Here is a 19,873-nt window from a genome sequence, read left to right as displayed (position 1 = left end):
TACAGATGGTGGTGCTGTGCCATCCAAATGCAATGTTTGCATTATATTTTGGTTTCTGTTTGTCAAAGACTTCTGTCTGAGGTAAAATACGACTCAGCACTTGATGGCTCTATCTGACACGCAAACATCTTCATTGCCTTTTATGCTGTTGCTTTGCTTTGCTGATTGTGCGTAACCTGAAGGGAAATGCTAACAAACAAGCTTCCCCACAGCACAATACACTTCAATCCACTTTACAGGAGCGAGTGAGCAACGATAAACACACTTAAAGGAAATTTGTTCTATTGTACAGCAACCTGAAAATGTGTCAAGAATTATACATAAAATGCAATCGAAGGAAAGTCATGTTTGAAGGGTTTTGGATCCTTCTAAGTTAAGGTACTGCCCATTGCTTCGGGCAGAGTTTGTACCTCAGAGCTGAAAACCCATAACAGACAGACAGACCCCTTTCCATTCATTACACCGATATTACAGACATGTTTTAATGCAGGACGATGCTTTTTTATGCAACAACAATTCAAGCATTTCTCTACTAAGTGAGTCCAGAACGCGTTGTGGCCTTTATCGTCACTATTTTTACAAAGGTACAAGTATAACCTGAATGTTCCCCTCAGATGCACAACCAAAATCTTGAGATAAGGCATTCTGATTGGCCAGTGTGATACCATAGAATATACTGTTCTGTGGCAGTTGGGATCAGGATTTCTTCTCTTTTGACCAATCAGATCTTCCTTTGAAGTGCTCTGTGTAGAATGCAGACTTAAATTCTATCGATAAAGAGCAGAAGATATTTCCTTAACACTGAAAGAACCTGTGGATAGTATGATGTCATTTGATTATGGGACTTTTACAAACACATCCTCCAGATTTGGACGCTGCCTACATCATGATCAGGTCTCAGTCGACACAGCGTACTATTTTATAACTTTTAATAATGAGTTAATAACTTTTATGCAGGCTTCCACCGCCACCCATTTACACCAAGCTGCAACTCCCATTCATACACAATGTCAGGGGTAAATGCGACCTCACTCCCATCGGGGTGAAGCAGTTTGCGGTAAATTAGACGGCAGACATTAATAGATTTCATTACAAGCTACGAGAATACTAGCAAAATGCATCTGTGAGTCTATCATTTTTGTGTGATTGTCCATAATTGTGTGTGCCTTTATTCTTCCTGATGTGTAATTTATGAACTCGCCAGGGTCTTAAAATTGAATATTCATGAATTATGAATTCTTGAACTATGACATGCACACGTGGAGGACCACACACACACACACACACACACACACACACACACACACACACACACACACACACACACACACACACACACACACAAAGCTCTGTGGCAGGTATAGCAGCATGTATTATTAAATTGTAAATGTCACTTTCTAATTATGCGCAACCTAAAATTAAAAGCAGCACTTAAGCAATTTAAAAGGGAAATGTATAATTTCAGTGCCGCTCCACTTTAGCTGGGGCTCAAAAGGTGCCAGTGTTTCCAAGGGCGATGACAGACATTAATTTATGCGCGTTAGTTTGTTGGGCTGTCCGAAGTTCTTCCTAACTGTTTTCTTTGATATTTACTATCTACTTGATATTTAATAAATGCATTGTAAGTACACTCGGTCGTGATTAAGCAAAGGCCCGCAGTGCGATGAATTTCTCTGCTAATGACTTTAATGAAATGAAACTGTGAAAAGTTCGCTCTGTCCTTCATGAGCGCTCGTCACTGTGACTTTGATGTAATCAAATCGTAAGGCCGGGGCTACAAGCAGCATACTAATGCAACCCACAAATTAATTGCTCGGCAGACAGCCGCCGTCTGATAAGAATGTGTGTGCTGTTATCACGATGTGGATTTGATCTCTGGTGCTGTGGAGTGGAGCCTGAAACGCTGACCTCTTAACCCCCCCCATCCCTTCTACCTTCTCTAACCTCCATCTAACCAGTTTTTGGCTCAAACTTCACTGTTCTTTCTCTTGTCTGTTCTCGGGTTTCTCAACTTCTTCTTCTTCTTCTCCTCTCTCCGTCTCCAGGCGTCCGAGCTGGGAATGCTGTCTGTCTACTACACTTACATCTTCACCTCTCTGGTAAGGACACAAAAGTTAATTCCTACTTTTTTCCCATTACTTTTCCATCCTGTCATAATTGAGAGTGTTTGGTCTTCAGCTTTTTTTCTTAGCCATAATTTATACGCTCCATCAGATAGCCAGGAGTTAATGAAGCTATATTTGACTGGAATGGTGACAACCGCACGACTGACTCATCGCTGTAATTGCACAGGAATTGGGAATCACATGACATGTCATTGCACATCATGGCCGGTTTCCTAAGATGATGCAAGATGAGCGGATTTCCAGGAAGTAAAAATACCTGAATTGTTTCCCTTCTTAGCTGCTTGCTTGACTTGTCAGGCTCCATATCATTACTGAGAAGATCCCATGAGTTTTCAAAAACTTTTGCTATATTTCATTATTCTGGAGTATTTCCAGGCCTAGAAGACAGGAGACTAATTATTTTATTTCTTTTCTCTCTGTGGCTTTAAGTTGTTTCTTGGCAGTCAACAGTCAGATTCAGAAACTGCAAAATATCAAACATTGCAATAACCTTTTACGATTGCTCGAGGTGTCTTTTGTGGCGAGTCGTTGAAGATTCAGGTTGCAAAGCAGTAATGGAAACACATTTTCGTAAATGAGTGCCTAAGTAAAAGTGTTTCATTTCTACGTTGAGGGTGACTGATGTTTGAAGGGAACATGACTTGTTAAAGATGTTACAGCTGTTAATTCCCCTGAGAGCTGCAATCAATCGCTTAAAGTTCACTCCATGTTTGCCGGGTTTGTGTTTATCACCAGATGAGACAAGCAAATCTTTGTATTTAGTGGCGCCACCTACTACATATGCTGTATAATCAACAGACCAGCCTCATTCATGTAAACGTGAAAGGAACGACCAATGGAAATGCTGATGGAGCAGCATTGAAGAGTGGAATTAACCTCGCTCTTGCGCCTTGAAATTAAACTGATGGACAGAATTTGTGTTGGCGTTTGGCATAAAGAAGCTCAGGGAGCCCTAGCTGTTGTTGTAAGTAGACTGTAAAGATGGCTTAGAGAAAACTTGGTGCCATAGTAAACTGCAAAGCCGCTCCCTAATGGAAATTAATGAGCTTTAAACACTTTGCTCTAATAGCGCTGTGGAGATCACTTATATCAACCTGATTTATGACTCATTAAGATCGGGCTGCCATATTCCTGTTTTCCTCCAAAGCCCTTGACACAGTCGCTCCTCTTGTCGTAATTTCCCTCTCTAACCTGCTTTCACCCGTCTTTGTGTCGTAACAATGAGCTCGGATGTCTCTCTCCTCTGGTTCTTCAAGCACGCAGACTCAGGGCAGCGCTCGTCACCTCGCCGCCACTGTTTTCCTGGAAATTAGAGCCACCGCATCAGTGACGCTGGCGTTTGAAAGCTTCGGCCAACGCCATTAAAATGAGCTGCGGCGGCACATGAGGTAGTGCGGACGCAATGCAGACGTCATGTGGAGTGGAAACACAGAGGCAGTGATCTGTTTGTTGTGTTTCCCGGTAGCTTTACTGCATACACACACACACACACACACACACACACACACACACACACACACACACACACACAATGATGCTCAAACTCAAACAGAATCTGACAAATAGAAGGGAACTCAGTGCGTATTTGCATATTACACTATGATTTCTGTCTCAATGAGATTAAGATAAGAATGTGGAGAAGGACTACGTGAGTGGAATAAAGATGATTCAACCCCTTCAGGTCTGCTGTTCTCATCAGCACTCGGACTCAGCCTGTGTTAATCTCGCTGTAATGAAGTTGTTGGGTCACTCAGCAAGTTTAAACGACTAAAGACCATGCCTTCAACTGGATGAGGTTACTTTAGTTTATTTAGAGTAGGATAAAATGAAGGACAATGGGGGAATGGAACAATTGGATGTCGGGGATCATAGGGAGGATGTTAGATGCAGGTAAGGATGCAGGTCTTTCTCAGTAATATAAACTCCACATATTGTATTTTTCAGAAGAACCCTGGCTTTCACTTTAGTGCATTTTAAGTAATAACTCTGCAATTTCGCACCGTAAATTCAGACTCTTTGCTGGGAATTGTACACAAAAAGGTCCTTTTGATGTGTTTTGTCAGGGGCCGCGTCTGGGCTCAGCGTGAGGCAGAGCCGTAAGCATGTAGCCCTAGAAAAGTGAATGAAAATGACCCAGAAAAATTGATGAAAATGAACCATTATATGCAGTGGAGAGCTGCCTGGAGGCGTGTTCGACTACACGCTGCTCCTTTGTGGCTCCCCTGTGTGCTGTTTTGTGCAGTTCAGTCAGGACAACTCACATAGGAAGATTTTATTGACGGTTATGACAAGACTGTGTTTGGTCTTGGAGGGCGAGATTTGCTCCTCCTGCTGCTGCAATTAAAATGAGAGAGGAGTTATGACATTTTACTGCTGCAAAGAAATACACAATAAAGACAACAAAACCAGTAAACAAACACACCATCACTGCGAGCACAGCTAGGGACAAAGCCTTTAAACTTACTAAACAGATTCTGAATAGATCTGGACAAGTGGAGCCAGATTTAGAAAGATGGACGTATAGGCGTGCTCCTCTGTGATTGGTCAGCTTTCTAACCATGCCTGAAAAATGAGAGCCAAGTAGTGAGTGCATAGCAGAGTTTCTTGGATTTTTCCGTGTTTCTACTAATGCTTAGATGAGGCAACATCAAATAGTGCTTAGAGTACAATTTCATGTTCAGTACAGAGGGAAATTAGAAGAGGGAATTTGTGAGTACACAGAGGGTTAAAAGTGTTTGAAGGAAAAAAGGGTTTGTAGTAAGTTTTTGAGTTCTTATTCATTATGCCTGGGAGCTTCCAAAGCATAAACCAGTTTGCTTGAAAAGGCTCAGGATGGAGTAGAACCAGTGATGAAAGACCTGGTGCGTTAATCAAAGCATTAACGAGTGTACCGAGTGATGATACATCTCTTAAAATTACTATAATGGATTGAAAGCTGAGGTCCGTTTTTCATTCTCCCCTTCTAAACACCATGATTGTCTCATTTCATTCAAGGTTGGGATGTCTTTTGATTTAATTTGTCATTTCCCAGAGAAATCACGGCACATTCGCTTTGTCCTCAGGCTTCCGAGCCTCAATCTCATACAATCCCATCATCACACAAGTAAAGATAGATGGCGGAGATCATTGTGCAGTCACTTGTCATTGTAGGAATGTGTGTGCGCGCGTGTGTGTGTGTGTTCCAGTCACAGTTTCACTATTTCATTATCTTAGAGCGCACAAAGCATTTCCACACTCTCTAAACGTCTCGATCCTTCACCTTTTAGCTTGATTGATCTTTATTCTAATTGGCTGAACTGTTCTACTCACCATGCTGCTATTAAGTGAAATACAGCTGAACAACAAGGTCAACACATCACACAAATTACATGCGTAATTATGGAATAGATCCTTAACATAGATCCAAACAAGCAATTACTGCATGTGTTTCTCTTGGCCTTTAAATATCGTCATCTTACGGTGGATGTATAAAGAGTAATCAGATGTTCATAAAGGACCTGTTGCCTTTAAGCCATGAGAGGTGACTGCTAAATGATTGTCCTTGCCTTGACATCAGCTTGACTTCATTTAGCTTCTCAGATCTGGGCGTATGGACGCTGTGTTCCACTGTTGCGGAAAATTAACTTTCTTCAGGTGTAGTAGAAACTACTTCTCCACCCATGTTCTCAGCTCATTCTGACCCCTTATTCATGTAGATAAAGTGAAGTAAAGTTTGAGGGAATACTAATAGTCCATTATTCAAAAGGTTTTATTACTCTGTCTGTATCGGTTCCATCTCCCTAAACTCCCTCCTTTGTCTCCATCTCTCTATTTTCCTCCTCGTTTCCTTTATTTTCTCTCCATTTGCGTTCTGTCTCACTCCTCTGCCAACACTTCATTCATCTGCCGTCCCGACTTCCTGACTAATGATGTGCCACGCTGCTCCTCTGCCTAATCTGTTTATGCTAAATCATCTCAAGGCCGCCATCAATGTCCTCATGCTACCAGCCCGTCCTCCGGTATAGGTTTTAGCCTTAGCCTTAGCCTTAGTCTTTGCTTAAGTTTTGCTGTTGTTTGTTGCTGTTGTTGTTTTGTTGTCAGGGAAATTACGAAAATAAAAGTAAGAGCAAGAAGCCGTCCTATTACCAAACAGAATGATGAAAGCTACATTGTTTTATCATCGGTATAGAAGTTGTTAGCATTTTCTCTCCGTTTCTACGTCTAGCCTTCATTTGTGTGCGTATGTGTGTGTTTGTCTGTTTGTGTTAATTAGTTATGTGTAACGACAGGCTACTCGATATTAAAGCCTCCGCCGAGAAGATTGATGTGAAAGAATGAACATTTATTGGTCGTCATTAGAGATAATGATCTTCAGTGGATGCTGCCCAGAGCGGAGAGAGATGAATTTGTTTTATTCTCCGATCCCTTCATTATTACTCTCACCATTCAGATTTCTGCTCCATAACTGCCTCAAAGAACGTTCCAGGCTACATGCTGCAGTAATTCAGCTCTCTAATTTCCGCGAGACTCGGATAATTCAAATTCTAATGAATAAGCTAGAGATGAGGTCTGCGACCTGTAATGGGAGGTTGGCAGGTACACACACAGGTACAGACGAGACGTGAATAATCAAGCCTGTCAGCTGCCTCACCCGCAAGCTAATCGAGCAATCTGTGTTGTCAAAGCTGATTACGCAACATCAACATAAATGGAAGGTAAGAGGAACACTAGATGGTCTGATCGTATGACTCAGACATCTTGGACAAGCTAGCAGCTCTGTTGTTAAAGTAATCAGGCTGTGATTCTTCTTCTGAAGAGGGCGGACAGTTCATCAGGTTTTCTGTTTTTCAGTTAGTACGTCTACATGCGATTTAAAACTTCAATTATACCGCCATTAAGACAAACACATACATGTATAGACGTAAAAGTGATAACTCAGAACTAAACACGGACCATAAACTCCTCCCCACTCAAGTTTCAAGTCCCCTGCAGAATAAGGTGTTAATAAGGGGAGTCACACCTGTGGGGCTGACGGCTAACGAAGCTGATCAGACACACACAGATACACACATCAAACACACACACACAGACTCTTAACCTGGGTGTTAATTGTGAGATCAAATACATGTGTGTAACTCCACAGTGTTTCCATCAGGTCCATTAAGTCCTCTGCATCATGGCTCTCACCTCCAAGACAACTTTGTTAGCTGTGTCAGTCGCTGACATCATACAGATACCAGCTGCATCTCACACACACACACACACACACTCACACAACAGTCACACATAGGCGTGCACACATATATGCTTGTCTTGACTGAGGCACTCAAAACGCACACACACACACACACAGATGCGCTGACTTCTCGCTCTGTGGCTTCCATCTAAGTGATTTGTATCCCATGATGCAAGCTGCTCTGCCACAATTGAATAAATCACGTCGGGTTGGCAGCGTCGCCGCATGTTGTCGAGATGCTTAATGTCATTTGAAGGTTAGCCGAGCGCAGGATTGGGCCGAGTTACGCCTGGAATGGCGCACTTTCACTCTGTGCCGTCATTGTCTGGATAAAAATGTACGCTCCCTCAAACACACACACATACACACACTTATATCCACACCAATAAAAATCCAAATGCTTGACACATGGCGCTGGCTGACGTATTATCTTACTCCGTGAAGCGGGGGCCTTCCTTCACACACACACACCACACACACACCACTGCCTGTTTGTTTTGTTCTTCATGTCCCATTTCCTCTCCGCACACCCATGATCCTTCTGTCACTGCAGTCATTGTCATGCAGCCCTGCCTGACGAGCTGCCAGCACTCACTCCAATTGTCACACAGACACACACACACACACACACACATTCACACACGGTAATGATGAAGGAATCTCTCGCCTTGTTGAAACATTAGTTTTTTCAGACCCTGACAGGATTCCATATGATGCCGTTCACATTGACGCTCCTCTCGCTTGAATTTCGCTCCTTCCAAGCAAACAGAACCCTGATATGAGGCGAGAGCCACTTTGGTCTGAACCAGACTAAATTGTCAACAATGCTTCATTTACCGCTTCATTTGGTTCTTTCTCGCATGGGTGAAAATCCAAACAAACCGAAAACGTATCAACAAAAGCGGTGCCGGGGTGACAACATACCATGAAACAAAGATGGAGTCGAGATTCTGGAACGTATACCAATCTGATTTTACCATCGGGACGAATTCCAGACTAATGTGGTTTGACGCGCAGCATCATGAAACGTCTGGATGGCTGATTAATCGCCCCAATGTTCAGCGGTCTGGATGTGAAGATGTATGGTGGATTTCTGTCATGTTTGAAAGTTTGGTCTGCTGAAAGAGAAAGTCCAGTCCGATCCGTTGTGTGCGAGAGAAACCCAGAGCGGGAGAGAGACCATTAGGCAGATATTTGCTTCTCTCTCCCTCTCACCTTTATACGAGTTAGAGATGAGTGGCAGGTTTGAATACAAAGCTGATTGGCTGCACCGTGAAGCTTGGCCGGCGCCGTTATTCACCAGTTAATCCCCATTCTCCCTCCCAGACGCCGCTGCGCTGCTCTGCGTTTGCTCCCGCGGTCGTACGGAAAAAGGTTTGGGGGGGCTCGATACGCTCAGTGCTCCTAATTATTCCCTGCCAGTGTCGTTGAAATGATGAAATGCTTGAGGGAGCGAATGTGAGGGAGAAACGGATGAAATGCGTGCCTCCCCTCCCCCGAACCTGAACAAACACCTAAATCACACCTGAATTCATCATCCTCCCTTTTTTCTTATTCATCTGTTGAACTCACCTCCGTCTCTCTCTCACTCTCTCTCTCTCTCTTTGTTCCAGTGAGAATAGATCACGTTTAATGTCTCACTTTGTCTCTGTGATCCCACCTCTTCCTCCGCCCTCTCTCGGCATGTCTGGCTTTGATAAAAATAATATCTGGCCGAGGCGGAATTCAATCTCTCAAGTTTATTGTTCCGCCGAAAGACAATTCTCTGTCCCGCATCCACAAATTGCTATTTAAAGAAACTTCACGTCAGCCTCGGTCCTACAGAACATTTTCTAACCTCCCTCCCCTAAAAGAACAGTCTCATCAGTTAAACTGCTTTAGAGTTCAGCCACTGTGACTGTGAAAATGAGTTGGGATTTAATGAATTCCCCTCCTCGGCTTATGTAAAGTTCATATTTCCCTGTTTAGACACAGAGTTTGAGAATCAATCAGCTGAGTAATAGAAAAGGTAATAAGCTGTGTGGATGGTGACAACAGCCCGCTCGCATCCCGCCAAGAATATCAACTATGTCATTGTTGTGTCACAGTAAGTGCGTCTCGCCTGATAACGTCCCACCTGGGAGGCGATGTAACGATAGCTGCTCGTACGAGTTAACAAAGAGTCGAAGTTTCCAGTTTGGACGGATTGAAACATTGGAGAGGCGTAATTAATTAAAATTCAAGGACAGACAGAACTGATCCTGTGGTCAACCCAAACACACACAGAGAGAGAGAGAGGGGGGGGGGTGACAAGTTGAGTTGATTAGATTAGTTTGGGTCGGCCAATGAAATGAGCCACGCCTTTCCTTCGTTAGTTCCTTCGTTGGTTGGTTGTTTGGTTGGTCCGTTCGTTCGTTTGTTCGTTCGTTCGTTCGTTCATGTCTTTCTTTCTTTCCTTGTCTCTCTCTCTCTCACTCTCTCTCTCAATAACAGCCTAACTTTCCTGGTGTTTGTAGTGCGGTACTGACAAACTGCATGTTTGTGGTATTTCTCTCTGTAACATGTTGTCTTCATTTTCACAGTTTTGCCCCGTCGAGTCCCATTCGTCTCGACTGGGAGCTTCAGAAGCCAAAACAGTTTGCTCGAAATCGCTGCCACAGCTTAGAACGTTGAGGCTGTAATACAAACAGTGTTGTAAAAGAGCTCAGGTTAGAAAACACAAACTTATCCTTTAAGGACGCTGATGCTGCGTGTGTGTGTGTGTGTGTGTGCATGTGTGTGAGGTCCCATTGCGTCTCACTAATGAGTTTGTTCCCCACTAATTAACTGAAAGATGGTGACATTGTTGAAAAGGATGAACATTTCCCCCCCCGGCCTCTTCTTTGTAAATCATCTCTTGGCTGAAGGTCAGTCTGGCTATTACTCTGTTTTGTCGCACCTTTTTAATGCCCTTTGAAACATCGTTTACATTAATTAGCCATCCGCCTGTGCCAATGCAGGTGTACATTAGGACTTTACTATAGAACTTTTTACCTGAAAGTAGGGGTCACAGAAACGGCTTGTAAACAAACTGCGCCAAGGACGTCTTTTTGTTTTTAACCTAGTTTCTTTTGTGAGGTGAATGAAAGAAGCCCCGTCTTCGTCTCCCCGCGTATTTTCCGACACTTTCCCTCCCCGTGCACCATCTCTGGGAGTCTGTGAGCTTCAATAACGTTCTGGCATCTGCTTTCATTTCACCTTTATAAAAGCAACATTATCCTGGGTTCTTTTGAGGTTTGAAACATGATGTAAACAAATAACCCTAACACAATGCTAAATGGCTCCAAAAAATGACAAAGTGCTGCTTTTATGTCCACTTGTCTGGGCGCAGTGTTCCAGTCTTTTTGTATTATTACACAACAAGCATTTACCGGCGCCCATTAGTCATAACAGCAAGTGTCTCCGTGCTGTTTTAATCAGTCTGATGGAACTCTCATTGAGATGAATTACATTACATTATTGAATTCTCATTATCAGTCTAATAGACAAACAAACGCAGACAACAAGGTCACGGCAAGGTTGAAGCTAGAACGTTTCACAGTGGGACCTGCACTTAATGCCATGTCTGGACTGTTTATAATGCAGAGAAAGTAATAAAATGAAATATGGGTCGATCTCTTCTTCTTCTATGACGTGACATTCAACATCTTGTACAAAAGAAAGGAATACTGAAGGAAACGGCTTCTTTTTCCGCCACGAACAGCCATCAATTTGCCAACTAATGTGCTGAACCAGGACAGATCCCGACCAATTTCTTGAAAAAAAAATTGTGATATTTGATTATAGTAAAACTTAAAAATGTTGTGGTGGGACTCAGCTGTGTAATCTCTCTGTCCGTGGTCCATCTAACAGAGAGGACATCTTGTCTCAGAGTAACTGAGGGCTTACTCGGGCTTGATGAAAAACACTCGGGTGATCGATGTGGAACACTCAGGGCTCTGCTGAGATGAGCCCAGTTTAGATGAAGTCTCCGCGCCATTATCTGCTAGCTTCTCCCGCCTCCTCCCCAACCGCCCACCGCTCCTCGCCACCGCCACTGCCCACCCTGCAGCCTCAGACATCTGGGAAGCGGTAGCCAAATTCACTTTAATTAGAGAAAGCGTTCATGTTTTAATCTAAATTTCATCTATTTTATTTATTTTCAGCTGTTTTGTATCTCCATTAATTCTGTTAGGGTTGCAGTTGACGATTCACTGGAACAGACGTCTGTTTCAGATTCCAAACATATGTTCGCTTCTGCAATATTCATGTTTTTTTTTGGCGTCCACCAGCCCAAGAGTTATTTTGAGCATAAGGTCTGCGCCTCGCTGTTATTGTTGCAGGTCAGACATAATTCTATAAATAATGGATTCAAAATTGGTCATTTATTTTCAGCGCTCAGCAGGAATGCTGCCAGATTGTTTTGATGTATGCAGCTATTAAACGCCCTGAAACAAACCTAATGTATCAGCCTCCACATGCTGCGCTAAGATTTATAGTATGTTAATTTCATGGTCATCTTGTAACTTGCTGTGCCCAAAGGTGCTGTAAGTGACAGATTAGTGAGCCGTACAAGAGGGATGACTTGGTTACATTTGACACTAATGCACAAACTGTATGTGCTGTACATAGTCCTGCATATGTCAAATGTGTGTACGTGCATTCGTGTGTGTGTGTGTGTGTGTGTGTTACAAATGACAGAAGGCCTCCAGTACTGTTGGACTACTTGAATAATCAGTCTTCAAAACCCCTCGTAACCCACAATGAGGCCTGGCCACTGTAGTGTTCACTGTGTCCAGCAAGAGGCAGCAATGCATCAACTCCATAGGCCTGCACACCTGTGGTACAAATGAACTACATGTGTTGTGTGTTGGGAAATGGTAACACCTGTGCACAAACATGACTTGCATAATAATCTCTAATAAACACTTGTGCACTCCATAACAGTAGTGCAGTTATGAACACCTTCATCTCAAAACTACAAGCTCACTGTGTGGCTCACCGCTGATTTCTTCATCTTCATTTCTGTCCACTGGACTCAGTTCCATCCACCACACACTGCATGTGTGATGTATTATTTCTACATACTGCCTCCATCCACTGTAGGTCAAGGTCCTTCATCCATAATAAAATACAACATTACAGATAATAATATTGTGCTTGGAGCGCTAACTTATATTATGAATATTTGAAGATGCAGTTCCAGTGTCAGACTACAGGGGGTCACAGTATTGCTTGGAATACTCGAGAGGAAATTGCTGCAAATTATTTATCCCATTTTTCCGTTACATTCATAACTGTGCGGGCATGACATTTGGTAACACTCCATCTCTCCTCCTCCTCGCCGCCCAGCTCATGCGAGCTGAGAACACGGTAATTAAGCGGCTGTGGGAGGCTTTAGAGCTGATGCATTCACTAAATGCCGCTTTGCCAAAAACGCTGCATGAGCATTCCAGCTATTAGAGAATAATCAGTGTGGTTTTCATTACATGACGATGACCAGGCCGAGGTCTAAAGCCTGTTAAAGCCCTCCGCCAGTACAACGGGAGAGATGGCATCAATTAGCACTCTGTCATTGTCATGAAATTCAATATTGTTCAGTTACAGGCAGCAGGAGTCTGTACTCTTGCACTTTCACTGTGTTACATGAGAAGTGGAGATGGTCTCTTTGTCTGTGATAATGATCGCCGCCGGGGGTTGAGCGTCTCCGTCTCTTCCTATGTCACGTGTCCCTGTGTCTCCATGTCACTTTACAGAACAGAAGCTGACGTCTCGGCTGGTCAATGAAATGCCACATGAATTTGTGCCGCCTGAAAAGCAGAGCAGACAGCGGCTATTTTATAAATCAAATATAAGCTATGTTCGCATTCCAGACCTTAATGAATTCCTGCTTTATGACCTGATGGTTCACATTAATGTTTGTAACTGACCTCGGTCTGACACCGGTGTGAACCCAGCTCTGCCCATCAGGCCTCTGAGGACGGTCTGGGTCAGGTTGTCTGCCCTCTGGCATAGCAGGCAGGAAACGTCTCTGTATATATCCAACAAATCTCTCTCTGTCTCTCCGTAACCGACCTCAACGTGCAGTTTTGCTGTTGGTTTTCATTACCAACACTGATAAAACAGGAATGTATCTTCCCTTTATGCTTCTCTACTCAACGTAGAAGTCTGATCACTGTTTCAAGTCATTTAATATTATTATGATGAGCTCATGAGATGAAACAACACTTCTCAATTCTGTGCAAGCATGGCTACACACTGTATTACACACATTCTCTACACAGGCCAATTTGGCTTTCGGAGGTTTATATATCTAGAGAATTGAGCTGTGTGAGGTTCTTTAAGATGCCACAGGGATGGAGTTGTAGTCATTGAACGTTCTTGGAACCAAGAGACTTGTTATATTCCATCGCTCCCATGTTTCTTATGGAGATGGGATCAATGGAATGGGAGGCTGATTGATTCGAAGGGGTTTTCTGGTCATTTTTAACGTTACGTTTAGGATGATGCCGTACATGTGGCTGCAGCACTCCAAAGCGTGCGTGTGTGTGAGTAGATGGGCGGAGGGGTAAGGATCAGGTCTGTGTATCTCACCACGAGCAGCATCCGTCCTTTAGGGATCTCATTATTCACTGCTCAGGCTGTCTACTGCAAACACCCCAGCGGTCGGGCAGCCAGGCGTCTGTGTTTTGCGAGCGTGCACAAATGATCCGCTCAGTGCTGGAGTACGTGAGAGAACTTGATGAGCGGTCAAGGATGATGGGGAGAAAAACCTGCAGAAACTGACCACAAAGAGGTTTCGAGCTCAATCTGTGTTAAAGTGATAATTATGTCGTTGCTCGCTGCTGACATCTAACGGCAGTGAGGGGTCATGCAGGTTTTTGAACAAAAACTCCCATAATTGCTTCCTGCGATCACTCAATTCTTCATAATTTCCACCAATGTGACACTTCACAAACAATACATACGTAGAAACGTAGAAATTTCTGTTCTTTCGTCCTTGAAGCGGCAATTACTCCAAGCTTTTTCTCATCTAGCCGAATGTTAAATTTTCAGTCGAGAAAAATCTTTTACATCTTTTTCAACTCAACAGTTCTTTATTTTCTGCCCTTTTTGGACCATAATGCATCCATATGTTCAGTCACCCAAACTGCTTGTAACTTCTTCATTCATTCATGTACAGAAACCTTTCAGACATTTTTCAGGCCTTCAGGCTTCGTTCTTTTCAGCATATTCACATATTTCATGGGTTTCTGATAGCCCCTGTTTTCAGCCATTCATTATTAAAATTCATTCAAGTTTCCTTCAGGCATAGTTTCAGGACCTTTTAACTTCTCCATTCATTCAGGTGCAGAAACCATTTAAACATTCTTCAGGCCTTCAGCCTTCAAACTTTTAGGTACTGAAATGGATTCCATTTTTTCAGATAGCACGACTCCACTTCAGTTTTATTAAGGTTTCTCCATCATTGCTTATTAAATTACATTCAATTAAATTTCCTCCAGGCCCTTCATACTTTCAGGGCCTTCTAACGTCTTCATACTCCTAGCTACAGAAACCATTCATTTATTTTTCAGTCCTTCACACTTCAACATTGCAGGTACTTATTCAGCATTCGGCCATACATCCATTCAGCAATTGCAATCACAGCATCTTTTCTTCAGGAAATGCATTTCTAGTATGCAACTGTCCGTACTCGTTGACGTAGCCAAACAAATGAACATGAACGTTCTTTTCTGTACCGACTGGGTCCAAATATAAACACATGTAATAATTCAGTGTTAAATTCTGTCAATGATGATCACTTTAAGTCTTATTTTCTGTGTAAATGTGTGCCTTTAAATAAAGATCTCATTTTAAATCGGGGAGGTAGATGAGGTTTGGAGGTGAGATGACAGTTTTCAGTGGTTTGGCTCAGGTTCTTGCCGCTGATTGATCTCCAGGTGACAGGCCATGTCGGAGGCCCCAACCGGGCTGTCATCACCTCTCGCCCTCCCGCCCTGTCACATCCTGTCTCTGTCACGCTGTCTCTGCTTCCTAAGCCCACTGTGGCGCCAACTGATCTCTCGCCGCCCGTGCATCGCCTGCATCGATTCAACTCCTCGCTCCCCCGCTGGCTCTCCTCCTCCTCCAACGTTCTCACCCCTTCGCTCCTGACAGTCAGTTACTCTACTGCTCTTTTCCGCCGCCCCACTCCACGGAACGACGTCAGAGAGCATAATTACTCATGTGGAGAGATCGTGTGTGTGTGTGTGTGTGTGTGTGTGTGTGTGTGTGTGTGTGTGTAAATCACATTCATCTGCAGACACAGCCAAAGGATATTTGATGACCTTGGACCTCAGTGTGTGTGTGCATGTGATGCTTTTTTTTTTATGTGTGCATGTGCTCTTCTGTTTGTGTTTGTGTGTGTGCGCTCGCATGTGTGCATGTGAATACATGAAGGGACCCTGGAGAGGCGTGCTTAATGACAGGCTCGTTTGCAGGGCTCTGCTTCTAATGATCTATTAAAGTACACTTAGCCAGTAATTACATGGCCACTCTCAGCTGGCTCGTCAAAGTCTATGAGGGATCTCTGGAGTTATGAGAAGATTACAGAAGCTCGACTTTGTTCCGTGTGATGCACAGGAAGCTTTAACATTTGGCTTAAGATTGAGATTATAACAGAAATTGGATTTCAGTTTGACGTTATCATATCTGTGGTTAGACTTTCGGACAGAAATGAAATGTTCCTCATACTTTTCTGTTCAACTCTCATCTTTATATCGACACACTGGTCTCATAATTCATGTAATTGTGTCTCCGATAAAAAAAAAGGTATGAAATGAAAAACGAGCCGTCGCATGTTGAAGAGCCATGGTTTATGCTGCTTCCTCCTGTGTCAAAGCTAAATGGACCTCAAATGAGCAGAGGAAACATTCTTTCTTTGTTGAAGAGCTCCTGTGAGATTTTATAAAATCATTGCATTTGAAAGAAGAAGTCAAAGAGCGCAAACCTCCATCCAACCTCCGCTTAAACATTTCTCTCTTATGTTGTTATAATATCCAACAAATGCGTTTCTGTGTTCATTGCACAGTTCTAAGTCTCTGCTGCCATCAAATAGCAACCTGGTGTTAAGACAGCACAAGCAGTCTGAATGGTTGTCTATGGCCTAATATAAGATAACTTAACTTTGAATCTATGTTCCAGATTTGCTTCAAAATCTGCTCTAAGGCTCATGAACAGTCTTGGCCTAAATGACCTAGAAAATGTGTCGGTAACCTTTTAAGTCATCCTGCTAACACACACACAAATCAATACTCTACTGATAGAGCTTAAATATTTAAAAGATTGATCACTAAGAAATTTGAGCCAAATATCTTTTATATCATAACTCAACTCATAACTCATAACTCAAATCGCTGAAGACTTACCAAGGTCTTAATTTCTGTGTTGCAATGTTTTTAATTCATATTTTACATTACACGTCAACGAGGAAAGACCACAGTAATGCCTCTGTCAACGCAGATGCTGAAGGAGGCCAGTAACAGATGTTTATGAGTGAGGGAAAGTGGGTTGTGTGACTTCATTTAACCTTCCCATATCACTTTAAATGTTGTAAACAGAGATGAGCACACACATCCTCCACTCGGCGTTTCAGGGCTGAACACAAATGGAAAAGTTGATGTACTCGCTCTGACAACACTCGCAAGCCGTCCACAGATTAAATTTAATTCAGACTGTCAGCGATGCCGGTGTGGGTTTCATACACCCGCACCCCCATTAGATTAACGTATTTACGCTCGCCTGGCTGATATGGATGATATCCTCAGAGGCAGATGCAGCGCTGACGGTGGTCTCAGACATGAAGGTGCAGCTGCAGCGTCTTCACTGGTTGAGAGGTTAAGGTGTTGAGTTTTGCATTCCAAGTGCCCCACATTTAAGATGACACCAAAGTTTGATCTGAAAGGGCAAAACATACCTCAAAAGTTGTCCCAAAGCAGAAATTGTCCTAGAGATTGCATATCTCTCTTACTCCTATCAAACTCCCTTTAGCCATGTTCCCATTCCTGTTTTGAGCTAAATATAGGTGAAATTCAAATATGCATCGTCAGCATTCTTGTTAAATGATGTTGTGCGACTCAGCCTTGCTTTTTTTGTTTTCGGCAATATTAAGGTCAGATGTCAACAAGGTGCAGGTCTGTCCATGAGCTAGTAGCTTTGTGGGAACTGATCCCGATTTTATCCTCAAAGCTTTCAGACCCGTGCGTGCTGTGAGTGAGTGCTCCCCAAGATGAAATGTATGTAACTTTTTCAGATTGTCAAACTTTTTCTCAGACAATTCACCACAAAACACACACTTACAGACATCTGTTTTATAAACACCTAGGTCACGTTCTATATCACTGCTAATTTACTAAATTTGTTTCCTTCACAGTTTGGTAAATGACTTCCTTATCGCCTCGCCACAAAATCCCCCTTACAAAATTTAAATGTTTGTACAGTATTTAACATTTTTCGATTACATCCTCAAATTGCACAAATAAAAACCCCTGAGGATTTTCCCCTCCCACACCTCCTCCCTTATTCCTTCCACACACACACACATTTCTCTTTCCATTCCCTCTATCAGTTGCCATCCCCTCCAACCTGTCCTATCGTCTCAGTTTCTGGCCTTGGTGACAGACAGACAGACAGACAGACAGACAGACAGACGGGGCTTGGATGTGGCTGTCATAAGTTAGGAGGCACAACTGCTACCAGGCAAAGGCAGGTCTCAGTGGGGGGTTTGGAGGGGGGTCTTGGTTCTGACACCTCTATTAACCTCCAGGAGCCGTCCACCTTGGCACATCAGCCGCTGCCGCCTCTTTCCTGTTTTTCCTCATCACTATCTCTGCACGTCGCCCCAGACCGCCGTCTCCCCCCGCCCCCCCCACATCCCCCTCCACACCCCCGGGGCACAGAGAAACCAGTTAGCCCCCAAGAGAAAGAAGAGACAAATAACAAACACCTGCATTTTCCTCTCCTCCCGACCTGGAGCGCTTCAATATGCGGGCGGATTTCTATCTCACTTTCTCCATTTCCTACAGGTCCCCTCGCTGTCTTTTATCTCGTTTCCTGCCTCCTCTCCGTCACAGTCTCGGTGTAAATTCTAGCCCGTAAACGCCGCGGTCCAATATTGGCACGATGACCTGTATGTCGGGACATTCATATGGCCGGTGTAAAACGCACCATTTGCGAGGCGATGCATGGCTAAATGGTGTAAATGAAGAAATGGCTGCAGCTTTCCCCTGTCAATCAACCGGAATAATGGGAGTTAATGGAAACTAAGTGCAACAGATTAAACCGGATGTAAACATGTTTGATATTAGATTAACAAGTGTCCTTTTTACCTTGATAATAATTCAATACATCATTCAGCATTATGTAGAATAGATTACAGCAGATCGGGACTGAATATTGCAGCCAATCGAATGTTGTCTACATTAATTTCTCTCTCTCTCTCTTTCACACACACACACACACACACACAGGAATTCTCTCTGCTCCGCCTGGACGACGTGGCAGATCAGCGTGTCAACATCGTGGGCTTCTCGGTCTTCAACAAGACGCATCCCTTCTTCCAGGACTTCGTCTTGAGTCTCAACCGCTCCTGGCAGGAGAACTGCGACCACGCGCCCTTCGCTGGCACTCCGGTCAGTACACACACATACAAACACACACGATGGCCGCCAATGATGCTCAAATATCTGCTGTAGTGGAAAAAACTCAATTTACGCCGAAACTTGTTGTGCTGAAATCATTTCTCAAACACTGAATTGACTCTGAAACAAAGAGTCCTCTTTAACACACACGTAACAGTTATCCAGTTAACTTCTGTAATTGCAGGTGTTGCTGTAGACAATTGTTATTTCCCAGAATCCTCATTAGAAGAGTGTGGTACCCTTCTAATTACATTGCTAAATTTGCATCCGAGGAAATATGAAGCAAAGTAGCCGTTAAGCTCCTCTCCATCCACTCGGATTCGTTCTCTGTTTGTGTCGAAATGCCTCCAGCGAGAGTGTGCAGGATCTGTGACCTTCTCCTGCACGCAATTATAAACAATGTTCCTCTCACACTTTCAAGTTTGACAATTCTCGATGAAAATGAGAGCGAGAGCATTGTGCGGCAATCTACTCATTTTCTGTTCTTTGGATCCGATGTGGCAAACCACAAAAAATAAGAAAGTAAAGATACAAACAGAAAAATGTTGTGTTCGTCCCATTTCTTTGCCAGTTCTCCTATTGCAGAAAGGAGAAAAACACATCATTTGTCTCCTCAGGCTTCCTGCTGTAGACTAAACCCTAACCTGTCATCTGTGATGCTCCTTTTAAGCAGCAACCCAATCCACGGCACCAGATTTAACACGACAGTAAGGGAAAATATTGTTTGCCTTGGAAGAGGTGTTCCTACGGTGTTTCCTTATTTACATGTCACGTGAGCTAATCTGATGGATAAGACCACACTGTTGATTAGTCAGTTTATTTAAATGAAAATAGTTATGCCCCTCCCCTCCATC

General features: G+C 43.3%; 1 protein-coding gene across 1 annotated transcript in view; it reads left to right on the top strand.

Annotated features, from left to right (window-relative positions):
• grik4 (glutamate receptor, ionotropic, kainate 4) overlaps positions 1–19,873 on the top strand; it is a 184,138-nt gene that overhangs the window by 119,596 nt on the left and 44,669 nt on the right. Inside the window, exons 7-8 of the mRNA XM_076145889.1 lie at positions 2,046–2,099; positions 18,849–19,010. Of these exons, the coding sequence (XP_076002004.1) occupies positions 2,046–2,099; positions 18,849–19,010 (216 nt within the window). The remainder of the gene's footprint in view (positions 1–2,045; positions 2,100–18,848; positions 19,011–19,873) is intronic.

The sequence above is a fragment of the Genypterus blacodes genome, unplaced genomic scaffold, assembly GCF_046128005.1.
Source record: "Genypterus blacodes isolate CSIRO-AG114 ecotype Tasmania unplaced genomic scaffold, CSIRO-AGI_Gbla_v1 ptg000032l_1, whole genome shotgun sequence".
Taxonomy (NCBI): Eukaryota; Metazoa; Chordata; class Actinopteri; order Ophidiiformes; family Ophidiidae; genus Genypterus; species Genypterus blacodes.
The sequence above is the reverse complement of the archived record's forward strand: the minus strand, read 5'-3'. Positions and strand labels throughout refer to the sequence as shown.